The following is a 15456-nucleotide window of genomic DNA, read 5'->3' on the forward strand; positions in this document are numbered from 1 at the left end:
AACTATGTTGGTACTTATATCAGCTTGCCTTACGTTGTTGGTACCAACGTGAAACACTACCACCTTCTCCTTCCCTTCCTCCCTCTCTTCTACTTTCCTCAACATCTGCCTCAACCTAATTCCTGGATAACACTCCACCCTGGTACCCTTTCCTCCACACACTTTCCCCACGTGTCTAACGATGGAATCCCCAATGACCAGAGCTTCAACCCTAACCACCTCATTTGATCCCCTCCCCTCCTGGTCAGCCCAAACATTCCTGATAGCTGCAGAAGCTACTTCCTGTTCCCTTTTCTCCTTCCCATGACCCTGTTCCACCTGTCTTTTCCTGTCCTCTACTCTACATTTTTCTTTCCTACCTTTTCCCTTCCTCCTACTTCCACACATCTCAGCAACAGTTCCCTGTCCCTCATCTTCCCACTGTTGTTCTACCTGGAGTGACTCGTACCGATTTCGCACAGTCACCTGTCCTGAATTCTGTTCCTGAATAGAGCCCTTAGCCTGCAATCTCCTTCCCCTTAGAACATTAGACCCCCTGTCTTCTACAAATCCTCCCTTTCCTTCCCCTCCCTCTTGTACACCTACTGTAACATGTACATTGTTTGAGGGAGTCCTATCTTCCTTCCTGTCTTCTGTGAGAATCCTAATTATCTCCCACAAACTTTCCAACTCCTCACTCATACCCCTCAATGCCTCGCCACACCCACAGTAAGTACACTCGCGCTCCTTAGCCATTCTTTACGGGGGGAAAATGAAATTAAAAATAAAATATCTTATTTGCAAAAAATAAGTGGACGGAGGGATATATTGTCTGGGATAGTACACAACAATAAGGTAATTAATATACGACTACACTACAATACTACTTAATCGTGCTCGATTTTTTTATCCTACAACCGCTGACAGGATAAAAACTGCTATTAATTACTGAATATCGAAAGTAATAGCCTACGCAAGAACTGCACAATTCCAAACTGCAATTAAGCCTATTCTAATTACAACAACAGTATTTTAGTAGGAGTTTCTACGGATACCTCTACTACACCAGTACTACACAAATATTTTTCAATAATAAAATAATCACACTAAACTCTAATAGGATATTACTCGTATACTACTGTACAGTACACTACAGTAATTTTAAACTACTTTCAGACGTATCCTAATTACTATACCGGTACCGTACCGTATGTCACTAAACTAAGCACAACAGAAATGAAATTTGCAAGAACTACTGTACTCAAAGATTACCAACGAAGCTAAATGCTTAGACAAATTACTATTAGTATTACGGTCTAATAGATACACACGAAAAATAACACACGAATATAGCAGGCAAGATACGGCACTATCTAAACTTATTGTATCTATACCACAATGTATCTACACTACACTACACTGCGTTTGGTTAAATGCTTAAGTATCGAAAGGATTGCCGTACACGAAGAAAAACACGAATATAACTGGGAAGATACTATCTAATATATTATACCTTATCTTCACTACAATTCTACTGAAATGTGGTTATGTGATTATTACAGCTGGTGGATTACTATTATTTTCCCTACCCCACGGGACGGAGAATAAAAGTGTCCTTAATTAGGCCTACTGAAAAATACGAGGTCGTCTACAGTAATTTCTGAAATATTTCTATCAAAACTACTACTACTATTCCAGGGACTTGAACTGCAATTATTGGGATATATGAACTTTATTATTATTAGCTAACCGCTCATAAATACTGAAAGATCGAGGTAGCGAAATATAAATTGCGGATACTTTAACTACCTACTCAGAAGTACAAATGAATGGAATACAAGGTCAGCTGATTTTTATTTATATTTACTTGACTACACTACACCCTTTGTTCACGACTGTAGCCAACAATGCAATATTTGAATATCAGGAGCGACAATAATCAACAACAATGCAACGACTGTTAACTATTACCGTGTAATCTCTTTAACTTCTTTTAAATTGGATTTTTACAGGAGTATCATGTTTTTTTAATTTAGTAAATTATTACCTTCGCGATGGTTTGACCCGATATCTATACGAAATACTGGAGAAGTTGCTGCAGAAGTTATGGTACTATTCCTTATGATAATCTGCCTTTGTAGGTATAACCAACGAACCTACAGGTATTTACAAATATTTTTAAAGTTAATATTACCTAAAGTATTTCCTAAACCTAAATTCGAAACTAGGTACACCTAGCTAGCCTACTTAACCTAGAAAACGTAATTTACTGAAGACCAACTGAATTACTTGTTACAAAATTGAAATAAATATCACTACTCCCAATTTCTACCAACAAGCACTAAACACCAATTTATAAACAGCACTAAATGAATCAGATATACACAAAATTGAGCTATTTCAATAGGTTTTCACTACTTTAAGACTACAATAATGCAAGAGCTCTCTCAACAGCCAACCGTTCTCAAGCGCATTCTTCTTTTGGGCCGAAATCTTCTCAATAGGACAGGTGTTACTGAATATAAAATATTCCAGAATCTTGAAAGCCATATAATATGTACCTATTCAATAAGCGCTATTCAGGCATTAGAAAGCCCTGAATATACAAACAAATGGTACACTTAGATTTTACGTAGGTTGAGCTATGACTTATTCCTCCGAAATATTAAGTTAACCATTATGTGTGTTCCAGGGGATTTTAGCATCACGGGATAGATGAAAGTGAGGAGCCTAACACTAGTAAGTAGAATCATTACCAGGACTCAGGCAATGGTTTCGTGGTCGCCGCCCGACGCTCCGAAGTTCAGAGCATCTTGGGCCACTTGTAGTCATAGTGGCTATAAGGCTCAATAGGTATGATTTATTTATAGGGACGTAAACTTTTGAAGTGCCAAAATATTAACTTCTAAACAATTGAAGGTACACCCTACATCAAGGTGTCAATCGACTCAGGAGGCTCGATTCCATCAGAAATATGTCATCATATTACCTATATGAACCAGATGGGCAAGGCTGTCAGCCTTCAGTGTGCCAAAGTGTTAACTTCAAAACAATTGCAGCTACACCAAATATCAAGGTGTCATTCGACGGAGGAGGCTTGATTTCGTCAGAAATATATCAACATATAACTCCCTTGAACCGTAACGATAAGGCTATCAGCCTCAAAATGCCAAAATGTTAACTTCTAAACAATTGCAGCTACTTCCTATATCAGGGAGTCAATCGATTGAACAAGATGGCAGCATGATTCTAGGGTTCTGGCGTAAGGCTTAATACATCTGCTTTATTCATGTGTGCGTAAGGTCGGAATGCAACCTCAGGGGCTATGAGCTGAAGTTGGAATACCGAAAAAGGATTGTGACAATACATTGTATGGGACTAGGGAGGTGCTATAAATCCTAATGGGTGTGCATTGCTTATATGGATGTAACGTTGGAGGGTGATCTTAGGGTCTCGGAAATGAGCTCCTGCAAACTCAACTGAGCTAGCGTTTGTGCTGATGTGGAACGGTCGTTGTAGTGTATGGAACACAGAATTTTAAATTTTAAATTTTCGAGCTGATAGATTTGAAATTTTGAGTCTTTCAATTGCCTGCCGTAATGTTTACATCACTTAGAGATTGAAAGTTAATGTTCAGAACCGAAAAAGACATTTCGCTCTGCAACTGTAGTGGGAGGCTGCTGGTTTTTTACTTGATTCTGTAAGAGCAAAAGGGCAGAATGGCAAAAGTGCAGAAGGGCACACAATTACCTAATAAAGAGTAAAATCCCCATCCTATAAGTGCCACACTGAGTGCGTTTTCTAAAAGAAATCAATATATGCTTGATAGGTTTTGGCGTTTGGACATTGGATTTCTGACTTTAACATTTCATGCTTATAGGTTTGAACTCTAGGCACATTCAATTGCCTACTGTAATGTTCACATAGAAATGAAGGATATGAAAGGGTGATTGGTAAATGTGGGAAAATATGGAAGGTAATGGAAATGGGAAGCGTTTGCTGGACCTTTGTGCTAGTACGTGTTTAGCAGTTACGAATACATTCTTCAAGCATATGGCTACTCACGGCTACACGGGTACCAGATCCATAATGGACTATATGTAAACCTATTTCGAATTCAGGAAGTCTGTTAGCAATGTACGGGTTTCTCGGGGAATTTTTTATTATACAGACCACTGTCCGATCTGTAGTGAACTAAGTACATCTAGGCCTAGGATATAGAATGTGAAATCTGTCTGCAAACGAATAAAGTAGAAAATCTCCAGGACGAGGAAATTAGACAGAAGTACATGGATGTGATTAGTGATAAGTTTTGAACAGTGAACAGTAATCAGGTTCAGCATATGGAAAGATAATGGATGGCATACAGGGATGCTGCATTAGAAACAGCAATGTAATTCCTAGAAACAGCTGTGTGTAAAGATGGGAAGAATCTAACATCCTGGTGGAATGATGAAGTCAGAGCAGCTTGTAAACGTAAAATGGAAGCTTATCGAAATGGTTATAAACAAGGGCCGATTGATGCAGGGAATTTTATATAGATGAAAGGAACAGAGTGAAAGATATAGTTGTTGAATCCAAAAATGAGTCTTGGGAGGATTTTGGTAATAATCTGGAAAGGCTAGGTCGTGCAGTAGGGAAACCTTTCTCGACAGTAGCAATGAATCTTAGGAAGGGAGAGGAAAAGGAAATGCATGGTGTTTTTTAAATTCAAGTGAACTCAGAATAGATCTCATGGAATCACTGGACAAGTGGAAGTAATATTTTGAAAATCTTCTCAACGTAAAAAGAAATCCTCTGGTGGTGGTGGAGGAGGAAAATGATGTTGGTGGATCTACGTTTAAACTAATGGAAAGGATGGTTAATAAATTCCATTGTTATAAAACAGCCAGAATGGATGAAATTAGACCTAAAATGGTGCAGTATAGCGGGAAGTTAGCGTAGAAATGGCTTCATAGATCAGTAAGATTAGCATGGAATGTTGGTAAGGTACCTTCAGATTGGACAAAAGCAGTAAATGCACCTATCTATGAGCAAGAGAACAGGCAGGATTGCAAGAACTATCGAGGTATCCCATTGACTAGTATACGAGGAAAAATATTCACTGGCATCTTTGAAGGGAGGGTGCGATGAGTGGTTCAAAGGAAGTTGGTTTCAGGCCACAGAGAGGCTGCCAGTATCAAATTTCGGTATGCGCCACGTAATTGAAAAATGTTACGAGCAGAATAGATAGTTGAGTTTATGTCTTGTAGATCTAGGGAAACCATTTGATAGGGTAGAGTGGAAAGATGTTCGCCGTACTGGGGGTTATGGAATTAAGGGTAGTTTATTAAAATGAATCAAAGGCATTTATGTTGTCAATTGGGCTTCGGTGATAATTGATGGTAGAATGAGTTCTTGGTTCAGGGTTCTTACAGGGGTTAGACAAGGCTGTCATCTTTCACCTTTGCTGTTCGTGGTTTACATGGATCTTCTGCTGAAAGGTATAAAGTGGCAGGGAGGGATTCAGTTAGAAGGAAATGTAGTAAGCAGTCTAGCCTATGCTGACTACTTGTTCTTAAAGGCAGATTGTGCCGAAAGCCTGCAGTCTAATATCTTGCAACTTGAAAATAGGTGCAATGAGTATGGTATGAAAATTAACTTTTCGATGAATAAATTGATGTCAGTAGGTAAGTAATTCAACAGAATTGAATGTCAGATTAGTGATACAAAGCTAGAACATGTAGATATTTTTTTGTAGTTTGGTCGTGTATTCTCCCAGGATGGTAATACAGTGAGTGAGATTGAATCAATATGTAGTAAATCTAATGAAGTGAGCTCGCATTTGCGGTCAACAGTGTTCTGTAAGAAGTAGGTCAGCTTCCGGACGAAACTATTTCTACATCTCTCTGATTGCAGAGCAACTTTGCTTTACGGGAGCGAAAGCTGGGTGGACTCAGGATATCTTATTCATAAGTTAGAAAAATAGACCTGAATGTAGCAAGAATAATTACTGGTACAAACAGGTGGTATCTATGGCAAGAGGGTACGCGGAATGAGGAAAAAATGCTAAGTTGGGAATGAATTCGATAGATGAAGCTGTACCCAAAAACGGCTTCGGTATTGGGGCCATGGAAGGCGAATGGAGGAGGATACTTTAGCTAGGAGACAATGGTAAGAGAACTAGAGGCAGACCAATACCGCGATGGTTAGACTCAGTTTCTAACGATTTAAAGATAAGAGGTATTGAAATAAACTAGGCCGCAGCACTGGTTGCAAATAGGAAATTATGTCGACGTTTAGTAAATTCACAGAGGCTTCCGGATTCAATTGTGAAAGGCATAACGATCTTTAATCATCATATAGGTATCGCGGCCGGCGTCTTACTTCTGTCATCAGGTGGCACGCTGTTCCCTAGATGCGTGCCAACTCGACAGTCAGCTGATTTCCGTTGCCCTCTACTTTGCGTTCATCAATCTGCTCTGTTCTGTTGTTCTTCCAAGAAGTATGAAGATCGCTGTGTTTTGTCAGCTGACTGGGAGATTTCTTGCTCTACTTGCTGTTGATGCACTTCCTGAGGCGATGAACAGAACTGCAGATCCATTTTCTTTAGCTGGGTAATTGACAAACTACGCAATCACATGCCTCTTATGTATGCTTTTAGTCCCTATTTCCTAGCTATTAATAAATGAAATCGTAAGAATCTCTGTCTCGAGATAGGCTCGTTATCCATGACTCTTCCCACGCAAATGATTTCTGCTTCTAAGTTCCTAACTTTGAGGACTTCTTTAATCGGTCTTTAGCCTTTAACCCATCCCATGAATTCCACCAATATCTTCTTCTTCACAATTTTCATTCGTATAATTATTTAGAATATCTGACACTTTACTCGTTAAATCCTCCTTTACACTCTCCCAATGCCATATATGAGACTACGTTCCCTCCTGGCTTCCTGAATAATAATTTGCTGTGCCCACTTGATTTGTTCCAATTCCCCTTCCATCCTCTTCATTTTATATTTCAGTATTTCTATTTCCCCAGAGTTCTCCACCAACTTTTCTATTTAATTCGTATACCTTCTTTTAGACAGTCTTTAATTTCTGTCATTTCATTCTTCTGCGCACGAATTACAGTAGATTCCTCATTTGTTCGCATTACAGGCCTCTCTGAAAATTTCCCTATTCGTTTCCTTATCTTACAATTTCACTTCTCCAGCTGGTGGAGGATTCACTTCATACACACACACACACACACACAGTTCACTGATCTCGCTCACTCAATTACAACTGAACTGAGATGAATATTTAGAACTCATCATTACCAATGCCAGCGTTCCGACTCGTTAATTAACACAAATTTGAGTTCACACACAACTTTGGAAAACCGGTTAATGAATTCAGCATGGAATTACTGATTCTTATTGAATCCAAAATTTAACCATTAAAAATCCAAACGGTCAGATCTAATATTTAAACCCCGACAATTTACGCGATTTAATCCCAGCGGAAAATCCGGGCATCTCAGTTATATTCATTATTAGCAAACATTTCCAGACCTAAGCGCTCGTTTTACTTCCTCATCTTCTGAATAATACGGCTCTCTTCTCCACCGGGCGAGTTGGCTGTGAGCTTGCATCCGGGAGATAGTAGGTTCGAATCCCACTGTCGGCAGCCCTGAAGATGGTTTTCCGTGGTTTCCCATTTTCACACCAGGCAAATGCTGGGGCTGTACCTTAATTAAGGCCACGGCCGCTTCCTTCCAACTCCTAGGTTTTTCCTATCCCATCGTCGCCATAAGACCTATGTGTGTCGGTGCGACGTAAAGCCCCTAGGAAAAATATCTCTTCTCTAAGCAAATGCTGCGCATGTCTAATGAAACTAACAAGAATACAGGTCTTTGTTACTGGTACTCCTGGCGTATGCGGGCAAATTTTTTATGATTGAAGTCACTCTCTACATAACATTCGAGCTGAATATTTTACTGGAGCTAAATACTTGACGATGTAATTTGGATTACTTAAGTACGGCATGAACGGTCAGAGGTGTGCCCCGCAGTTGACTGTTAAACACTTTAATCAATCAGTCACCAGTGATCTGCGTTTAGGGCAGTCGCTCAGATGGCATATTTCCTAGTCTTTCTGCAAAGAATTTGGAAATGCATTGAACATCTCCTTCGTTAAATTATTCTAATCACTAACTCCTCCTCCTATGAACGAATATTTGCTTACAATGACTCGGCGGGTAGAGGTCCAGTCCGCAATCAACTTTTCAGAAGTGTGTCTGTGGTTCATTTGAGGTCAAGCCACAGCCTATGTAGAACGACCTTGCATTACTGAACGGGGTGGATATCTTAATTTCCCTGTCTTAGTGTGATCAAGAATTGATTGTGGGATCCGAAGTTGTAATTAAATTTCCTTCTTCCTAATTTCGTGGGATTCGTGCTTCAGTATCGGCATAACTTAAGGTATATCCATCCAATCGTATGGTAGCTGGGGTTGATTCTTGGAAATTGGTCCATTAGATTATTTCAATTGGTCAATTTCCAAGAATGGTTGACAACTCCCCGGGAGAAGTTTCGTTCAGCATTTTGTTGTGCCTGAAACTGTCGTCTTCATGATGTTCCCTATTGAAATGTATCAAAATTAAATTGAAAGGTAGTTCAACCTATTCAATACAAATAAATACGAAATGTAGCCTTACATTCCTATTTAATTATGAATGGAATCGGTACCGGTTTCGACCCCAATCCGGGTCATCATGAGCCGAATAAAACGCAAAAAACAATGCATAGGTAAGAAAGAAATTAAAGATCAAGTCCCCTCGAAAGCAGTTGAAGAGGCAATATAAAACAACGGGGATAGGCACTGTAAAATTCAGAAGAAGTAGAAGGTAAGTCAATTAAAAGAAGCAAGGCGCAATGTTCTGAACAGCAGCATAGCACACGCAAATTGCGGCACTGTCTCAAAATGTTCACGAGAAGCAGAGAACAGTTAAGTGAGCCAGCTTGCATACACAACACAATCCAACAAATATGAAGATCAAAAATCGTGCAGAAGCTGAAGACGAGTAGCTCAATAGAAGTAAAATGTCAGCTCCCGAAGATCAAGGTGAGGCACTGTGCTTTCAAACGGCGACGGAGCTCGATGATTAGTGTAATGATCCAGTATTTGCTTCGGTCGCAAAAATGTATACATATAATGCAATTCAATATAATTGAAATATGTGACTAGGATCTTGTAGAACAGTTGACGTAAAAACAATACTGGATCATTACACTATTCATCGAGCTCCGTCGCCGTTTGAAAGCACAGTGCCTCACGTTGATCTTCGGGAGCTGACATTTTACTTCAATTGAGCTACTCGTCTTCAGCTTCTGCACGATTTTTGATCTTCATATTTGTTGGATTGTGTTGTGTATGCAAGCTGGCTCACTTAACTGTTCTCTGCTTCTCGTGAACATTTTGAGACAGTGCCGCAATTTGCGTGTGCTATGCTGCAGTTCAGAACATTGCGCCTTGCTTCTTTTAATTGACTTACCTTCTACTTCTTCTGAATTTTACAGTGCCTATCCCCGTTGTTTTATATTGCCTCTTCAACTGCTTTCGAGGGGACTTGATCTTTAATTTCTTTCTTACCTATGCATTGTTTTTTGCGTTTTATTCGGCTCATGATGACCCGGATTGGGGTCGAAACCGGTACCGATTCCATTCATAATTAAATAGGAATGTAAGAGTACATTTCGTATTTATTTGTACTAAATAGGTTGAACTACGTTATTTATTATTTCAATTTATTTCCTAAACCATGATAATCATGACATGAAGCCCAGAAAGTGCAGGTACATTATTATCTTTATTTTAATCTGTGTTTATGTGGTGAAATACAGCACACGATAGGTTCAATAACCGGTCTCCATTGAAAAGTTGAGTAAATTGTGTTGTTTCGTGTTTTTGGAACTATGGGATCGAGTCTCACCACATTACACGTGTCATGAAGGCAGAACAGCGGTGACCCTCCGGGTTCCTTTTTCATACCAAATGAAACACACTACGTACAGATATTCCTCAATTTGAGCAATGATTTTCGATAACGATTTGCAGATATGACCGAATGTATTCCATCATGCACACGATTCTGTATGCAAATATCTCATTAGATTTGTAAATGAGGTGAAAAGCAAGTACAGTTCATTTCTCTAGAATAAAACTTTCTTTATCATCATGCTATTGTTTTCAGCTTCAAGGTTTGAAATGGATTAAGCAGAAGTACGGTGGTGACCTGACAGTTCTGAGAATTGGACAGAAAGGTTATCTGGACACTATTGAGAAAGCTCTTGCCAACGGATCTACCTTGTTGCTAGAAAACATAGGAGAGACATTGGACCCAGTATTGGATCCACTTCTAGGAAGAAATTTCATTAAAAAAGGCCGGTAAATATCCTTAACTTTCATCACGTAGTACATCTACATAAAGCAAACTAAAAGTTCAATTTCATTTTGCTTACACACGAGTATTGTATGTTCCTCGTACTTAATATTTTAATTTTTATCAAAATACATAGTACCCTATGGTTACCCTCAACAAACTTTGTATATGTAGCTGTAGTTATTTCCGAGAAAATTGAGTAACTTGTAAAATACTATGTGCTTATTCCTTTTTAAGTGGCTGTACGCTTGAGCACATATACGTGTAGCAAGCCATATTAGTGTGAAATATAACTATAATAATTCAACGGACTGTACGTAATGCATGTTCCTTTTCCTTACAGAGCTATTGCTATGGGGGAGAGGGAAGTCGTGTACAATCAATCGTTCCGGCTTATATTGCATACTAAGTTGGCTAATCCACATTATAAGCCAGAAATGCAAGCTCAGCTGACGATCATCAACTTCACTGTCACGCGGGACGGTCTTGAGGAACAGTTATTGGCCGAGGTGGTCAAGGCGGAAAGGCCGGACTTGGAAGAACTTAAGGTAACTCGTTTCATGGGAAAAAGTGTTATCAGTCAGATCGTAAAGCAATAAACTAAAGGTGCCCAAATTAATGACAATCCTACATTCATTAACGGATGCCAGAAACGAAGATCTGCAAAACGAACAAATCGACGGTCCTAAGCTTCTTGGTAAATTCTAATATATTTCTAATATTGTTAACGGAAAAGAAAGTTTTGAATGCGGAGAACTATAGGTAAGTCTGTTAAGGGCATATTCTCACTAATGGTTACCACATATGAACGTTTGAAATAAGATGAACTGAAGGTAAGTGAATTAATAGTAAACTCTTGTAAATAAAACTAATGGTCACTAAATACGGCAAGATAACTCCGTTCATGGTATACGCTTTCAGTTATCAGTAGTGTCTACCACGGAGTCAAGAGGAACTTCAGTCGGTCAATATATAGCTCTATGCGGTCATTACCACAACAAAAATAACTGAAGGAACTAAGGCCTCAAGGAATGGTAACCGGAAAACTTTTTCGCGGTAAGACGAGCTCCAGACTTCACACTATAGTGGATATCACAAAATTTCAAAGCACTTACCGTTGAAGAAATTTTGTATATTGAAAACTTACCATTACTGGAAATGAAATGAATGACATCAGATCGCACTTATGATGCGGGAATCCAATTCCGCTTGAAAACTTGATCTGTAAATGACGACGTGCTATATTTCTTACTAGGATCGTTATACGTGTTGCGTTGGGAACACGAATCAGTGCGGTGACAAAGACAGGTGAAGAAGTTTATAAATTCCGTTTCAATTCAGGCATCATTAAACATGGCTAGATGTGGATCACGGGAGTAGAGGGAAAAAAGGTGGACCTGGCACAATAGCGGCTATACATGGGATCTTATGGAAAAAGCTGGCTCAGGGATTACTGCACAAGATAGCAGCTATACATACGCTCGTATGGAGAAATATTGGAAATATTTGTGTAGTAAAGTAGTAGTATAATAGGACAGTTCGGGCGCCACCTCCACCTCCGGCTCCCAGAGGCCCCCTCCGCCACCGCCTCACGGGGGCCTTCCCAGAGGCCTCTTCCGCCTCCCGCGGAAAATTTGAATTGGTAAACAAAGCCACGTGCTTTTTGACAGCTGTCATCAACAACAACGCATCGCTAACCTCAGTACTGCCATCTTGACGGGCCAAAACCTCAGTGGTACCAACTTAACCTAACTAGCGCGAGATTTGAATAGGTAAAGAAATCCACGTGTTTTTGACACCCACGTTCTTTTTGACAGACAACAACGCATCGCTAACCTCAGTACTGATATCTTGACGGGCCTAAACCTCAGTAGTACCAACTTAACATAACTAGCGCGAGATAAACAAATCCACGTGTTTTTTTGACAGCCACGTACTTTTTTGACAGCTGTCATCCGCCATCTTTAAACTACAGAGCACCGTGCTGCCCTCTTTATCGCAGAAGCTGTAAATTCGTCACCTGTCATCGGCAGTGCTGTCATCTTGGCGGGCCTAAACCTTAGTGCTACCAACTTAACATCACTAGCGCGAGATAAACAAATCCACGTGCTTTTTAGACAGCTGACATCCGCCATCTTTTATCAACAGAGCACAGTGCTGCCCTCTTTACCTACTTACCCTTGAAATGTGGTGGCGGATAATCTGAAAAATGCTTTTTGACCGCAGCCATCTTTGAGCACCGTGCTGCCCTCTTCAGCTAGATACCTGTGGTGGCAGGAAATTCCACGTGACAGCAGCCATCTTTAATCAAGGGAGCACCGTGGTGCCCTCTTTGTGGTGGCGGGAAATTCCACGTGCTCTTGTTTAGAAACAAACTCACGTGCTTTTTTCTGACAGCTGTCATCCGCCATCTTGCATCACAAACCTCAGTGCTGCACTCTTTAGCTAGTTACCTTTGAAATGTGGTGGCAGCAATTTGAAAAATTCTATGTCCTCTTGTTTAGTAAACAAAGCCACGTGCTTTTTGAGAGCTGTCATCCACCATCTTTAATCAATAGAGCACTGTCCTGCTATCATGCGGGCAATTTCGTCAGCTGTCATCCACCATCTTTAATCTACAGAGCACTGTGCTGCCCTCTTTATGACATGTTGTAGCGGGTAATTTGAAAAGTTCTGTCAGCTGTCATCCGTCATCTTTAGTCGAGAGAAAACCGTGCTGCCATCTTTAGCTAGATACTTTTGAAATGTGGTGGCGGCAAATTGAAAAATTCCACGTGCTCTTGTTTAGTAAACAAACTCACGCGCTTTTTTGTCAGCTGTCATCCGCCATCTTACATCGCAAACCTCAGTGCTACACTCTTTAGGTACATAGCTTTGAAACATGGTGGCGGATAATTTAAAAAGAAAAATTCTACAGCAGCCATCTCTCGACGCTAATTGCACAAGATGGTGGCTATACATAACTCCATAAAGGTGCTCATGCAAGATGGCCGCTATACATATGTTCTTATGAGACGCCCTTGGGATGCTTGAGCAAGATGGCGGTTATACAAGGCTCCTTATGAGACTACCTAGGGATGCTTGCGCAAGATGGCGGTTGCTCTTATGAGGCGGCTTAAGGGTCCTTGCACAAGATGGCTAGAGACTCCCTAAGGATGCTTGCGCAAGATGGCGGACGCAAGATGGCGGCTATACACGACTCCTTATGAGACGCCTTAAGGGTGCTTGCGCAAGATGGCTGCTGCTCTTATGAAGAAAGCTAGCTTAGAGGCTAACAGGTCGTGCTAGTTCGATTCATTAAATTTGGGGCTTAAATGCAAAATGTTAAATATCTCGAAAACGGTGCATCGTAGAGCAAAACGGGTAAATTTGTTCTGCCCCATACCTCGGTTCGCAGTATGAGGAACATGATAGCATAAGAAAAACATTGTCTAATGATGAGATCAACGGTTCGGTACCTACTTAGGCCCTTTGCCATTCGCTCCGTTTTAGCTTGTATTGAAGCAAGTCTTCGTAACATGATCAGGTCTAGCTATGGTAGAGAGTATAACGTGCCGTGCAGGTTCGATTCATTAAATTTTGGGCTTAAATGCAAAATGTTAAATATCTCGAAAACGGACAAAAAAATTTCAACCTGATACCTAGGTTTGCAGTATGAGGAACATGATAACATAAGAAAAACATAGTCTAATGATGAGATCGACGGTTCGATCCCTACTTAGGCCCTTTGGCATTGGCAGCTATCTAATTCTACAAGATGACGGCTATACATAGCTTCTTATGAGACAGCTTAAGAGCGCTTGCACAAGATGGCTGCTGCTCTTATGAGACTCCCTATGGGTGCTTGCGCAAGGTAGCAGCGACAAGACGGTGACTATACACAGCTCCTTATGATACGGCCTAGAGGTGCTCACACAAGATGGTGGCCGCTCTGATGAAGAAAGCTAGCTTCGCATCGTGCAGGTATCTTTACAGCACTAAACCTCATACCTTTGAAATGTGGTGGCGGGTAATTTGAAAAATTCTGCGTGCTTTTCTCTTAACAGCAGCTATCTTTAAACAATAGCGGCTATACATAAGCTGTTAAGGCCTCCTCTTATGTCAAGGCATAGCTCTATCGATCAAGTTTAAACCTGCATCGGGATAGCTAGAGTAAGCACGTGCTGCAGTGATGACGTCATTATGCATGTTTAGACTTGCAAATCACTAAAGAAACATAACAAGATTAGAATCAAACACTGCACTCCATGCCGTTAACTTTTCATGTGATCGGAACATTGATTGAAGTGTTTAGAACACTAAATAATTGATCAAGACTAAAATAGAACACTGTACTCGATACAACATGTGTTTAGAACATGTCAGGGGATACCTTTGTTCTAAGAAGATTAGGTTACCGCACATTCCTTGTATTGCGAATAGGCTAAAGGGCTAAAGGAGAAAAAGGACTAAAGAGCTAAAGGGCTAATGGGCTAAAGGGCTAGGGTGCCTCTCCTCTCTTTATCCGGGCTTGAGACCGGCTCTACAACTAGAGGCGGAGTTAACACCCTAAGGTACGAAGAATGTTAAGAAATAATCTATATGAATATAGCTCCTCGATCGACTATATACTACAGATGGATGACTTACGTGAGGGTAAGCGCTTACTTAATAATACCTATACGACGTAATTCATTTTCTATTTCAAAAATATTCTTTGTACTTTGTGTAACCAGCATCATGATAGGCTCTTAGCAGTTGTAAACGTTTTACGAGTACGTTGGGGTCTTTACAGTATCTTATATCTACATAGGGTAACAGAGGCTTGTTGTGAACTTGGAGTCTATATGCAGACAGTTGAAGTGAAGGGACTTGTTTTGATGTAATACGTGCTTCAGCAGTAGCGTTTCTAGGTACAAACTTAACTTGTTTCGATAGCGATGAAGCGTTGAAATTTCCTTCTCCTTTACCTTGCATCTCTTCTTGAGATGTTTGCACTGCGACAGAACGTGTCGTAGGCTTAGGAAATGAAGTAAAATCATCAAGCTGTAATGGCAATGAAACATTAAGATTTTCTTCTTCTTCTACTTTCCCT

The 15456-nt window shown here is 40.3% G+C and overlaps 1 protein-coding gene across 1 annotated transcript in view; it reads left to right on the plus strand.

Annotated features, from left to right (window-relative positions):
* The window catches only part of LOC136863901 (dynein beta chain, ciliary-like), a 5220903-nt gene that overhangs the window by 3677426 nt on the left and 1528021 nt on the right, over positions 1-15456 (plus strand). Inside the window, exons 65-66 of the mRNA XM_068226514.1 lie at positions 10194-10387; positions 10726-10930. Of these exons, the coding sequence (XP_068082615.1) occupies positions 10194-10387; positions 10726-10930 (399 nt within the window). The remainder of the gene's footprint in view (positions 1-10193; positions 10388-10725; positions 10931-15456) is intronic.

This window comes from Anabrus simplex, chromosome 2, assembly GCF_040414725.1.
Source record: "Anabrus simplex isolate iqAnaSimp1 chromosome 2, ASM4041472v1, whole genome shotgun sequence".
In the NCBI taxonomy this organism is placed as follows: Eukaryota; Metazoa; Arthropoda; class Insecta; order Orthoptera; family Tettigoniidae; genus Anabrus; species Anabrus simplex.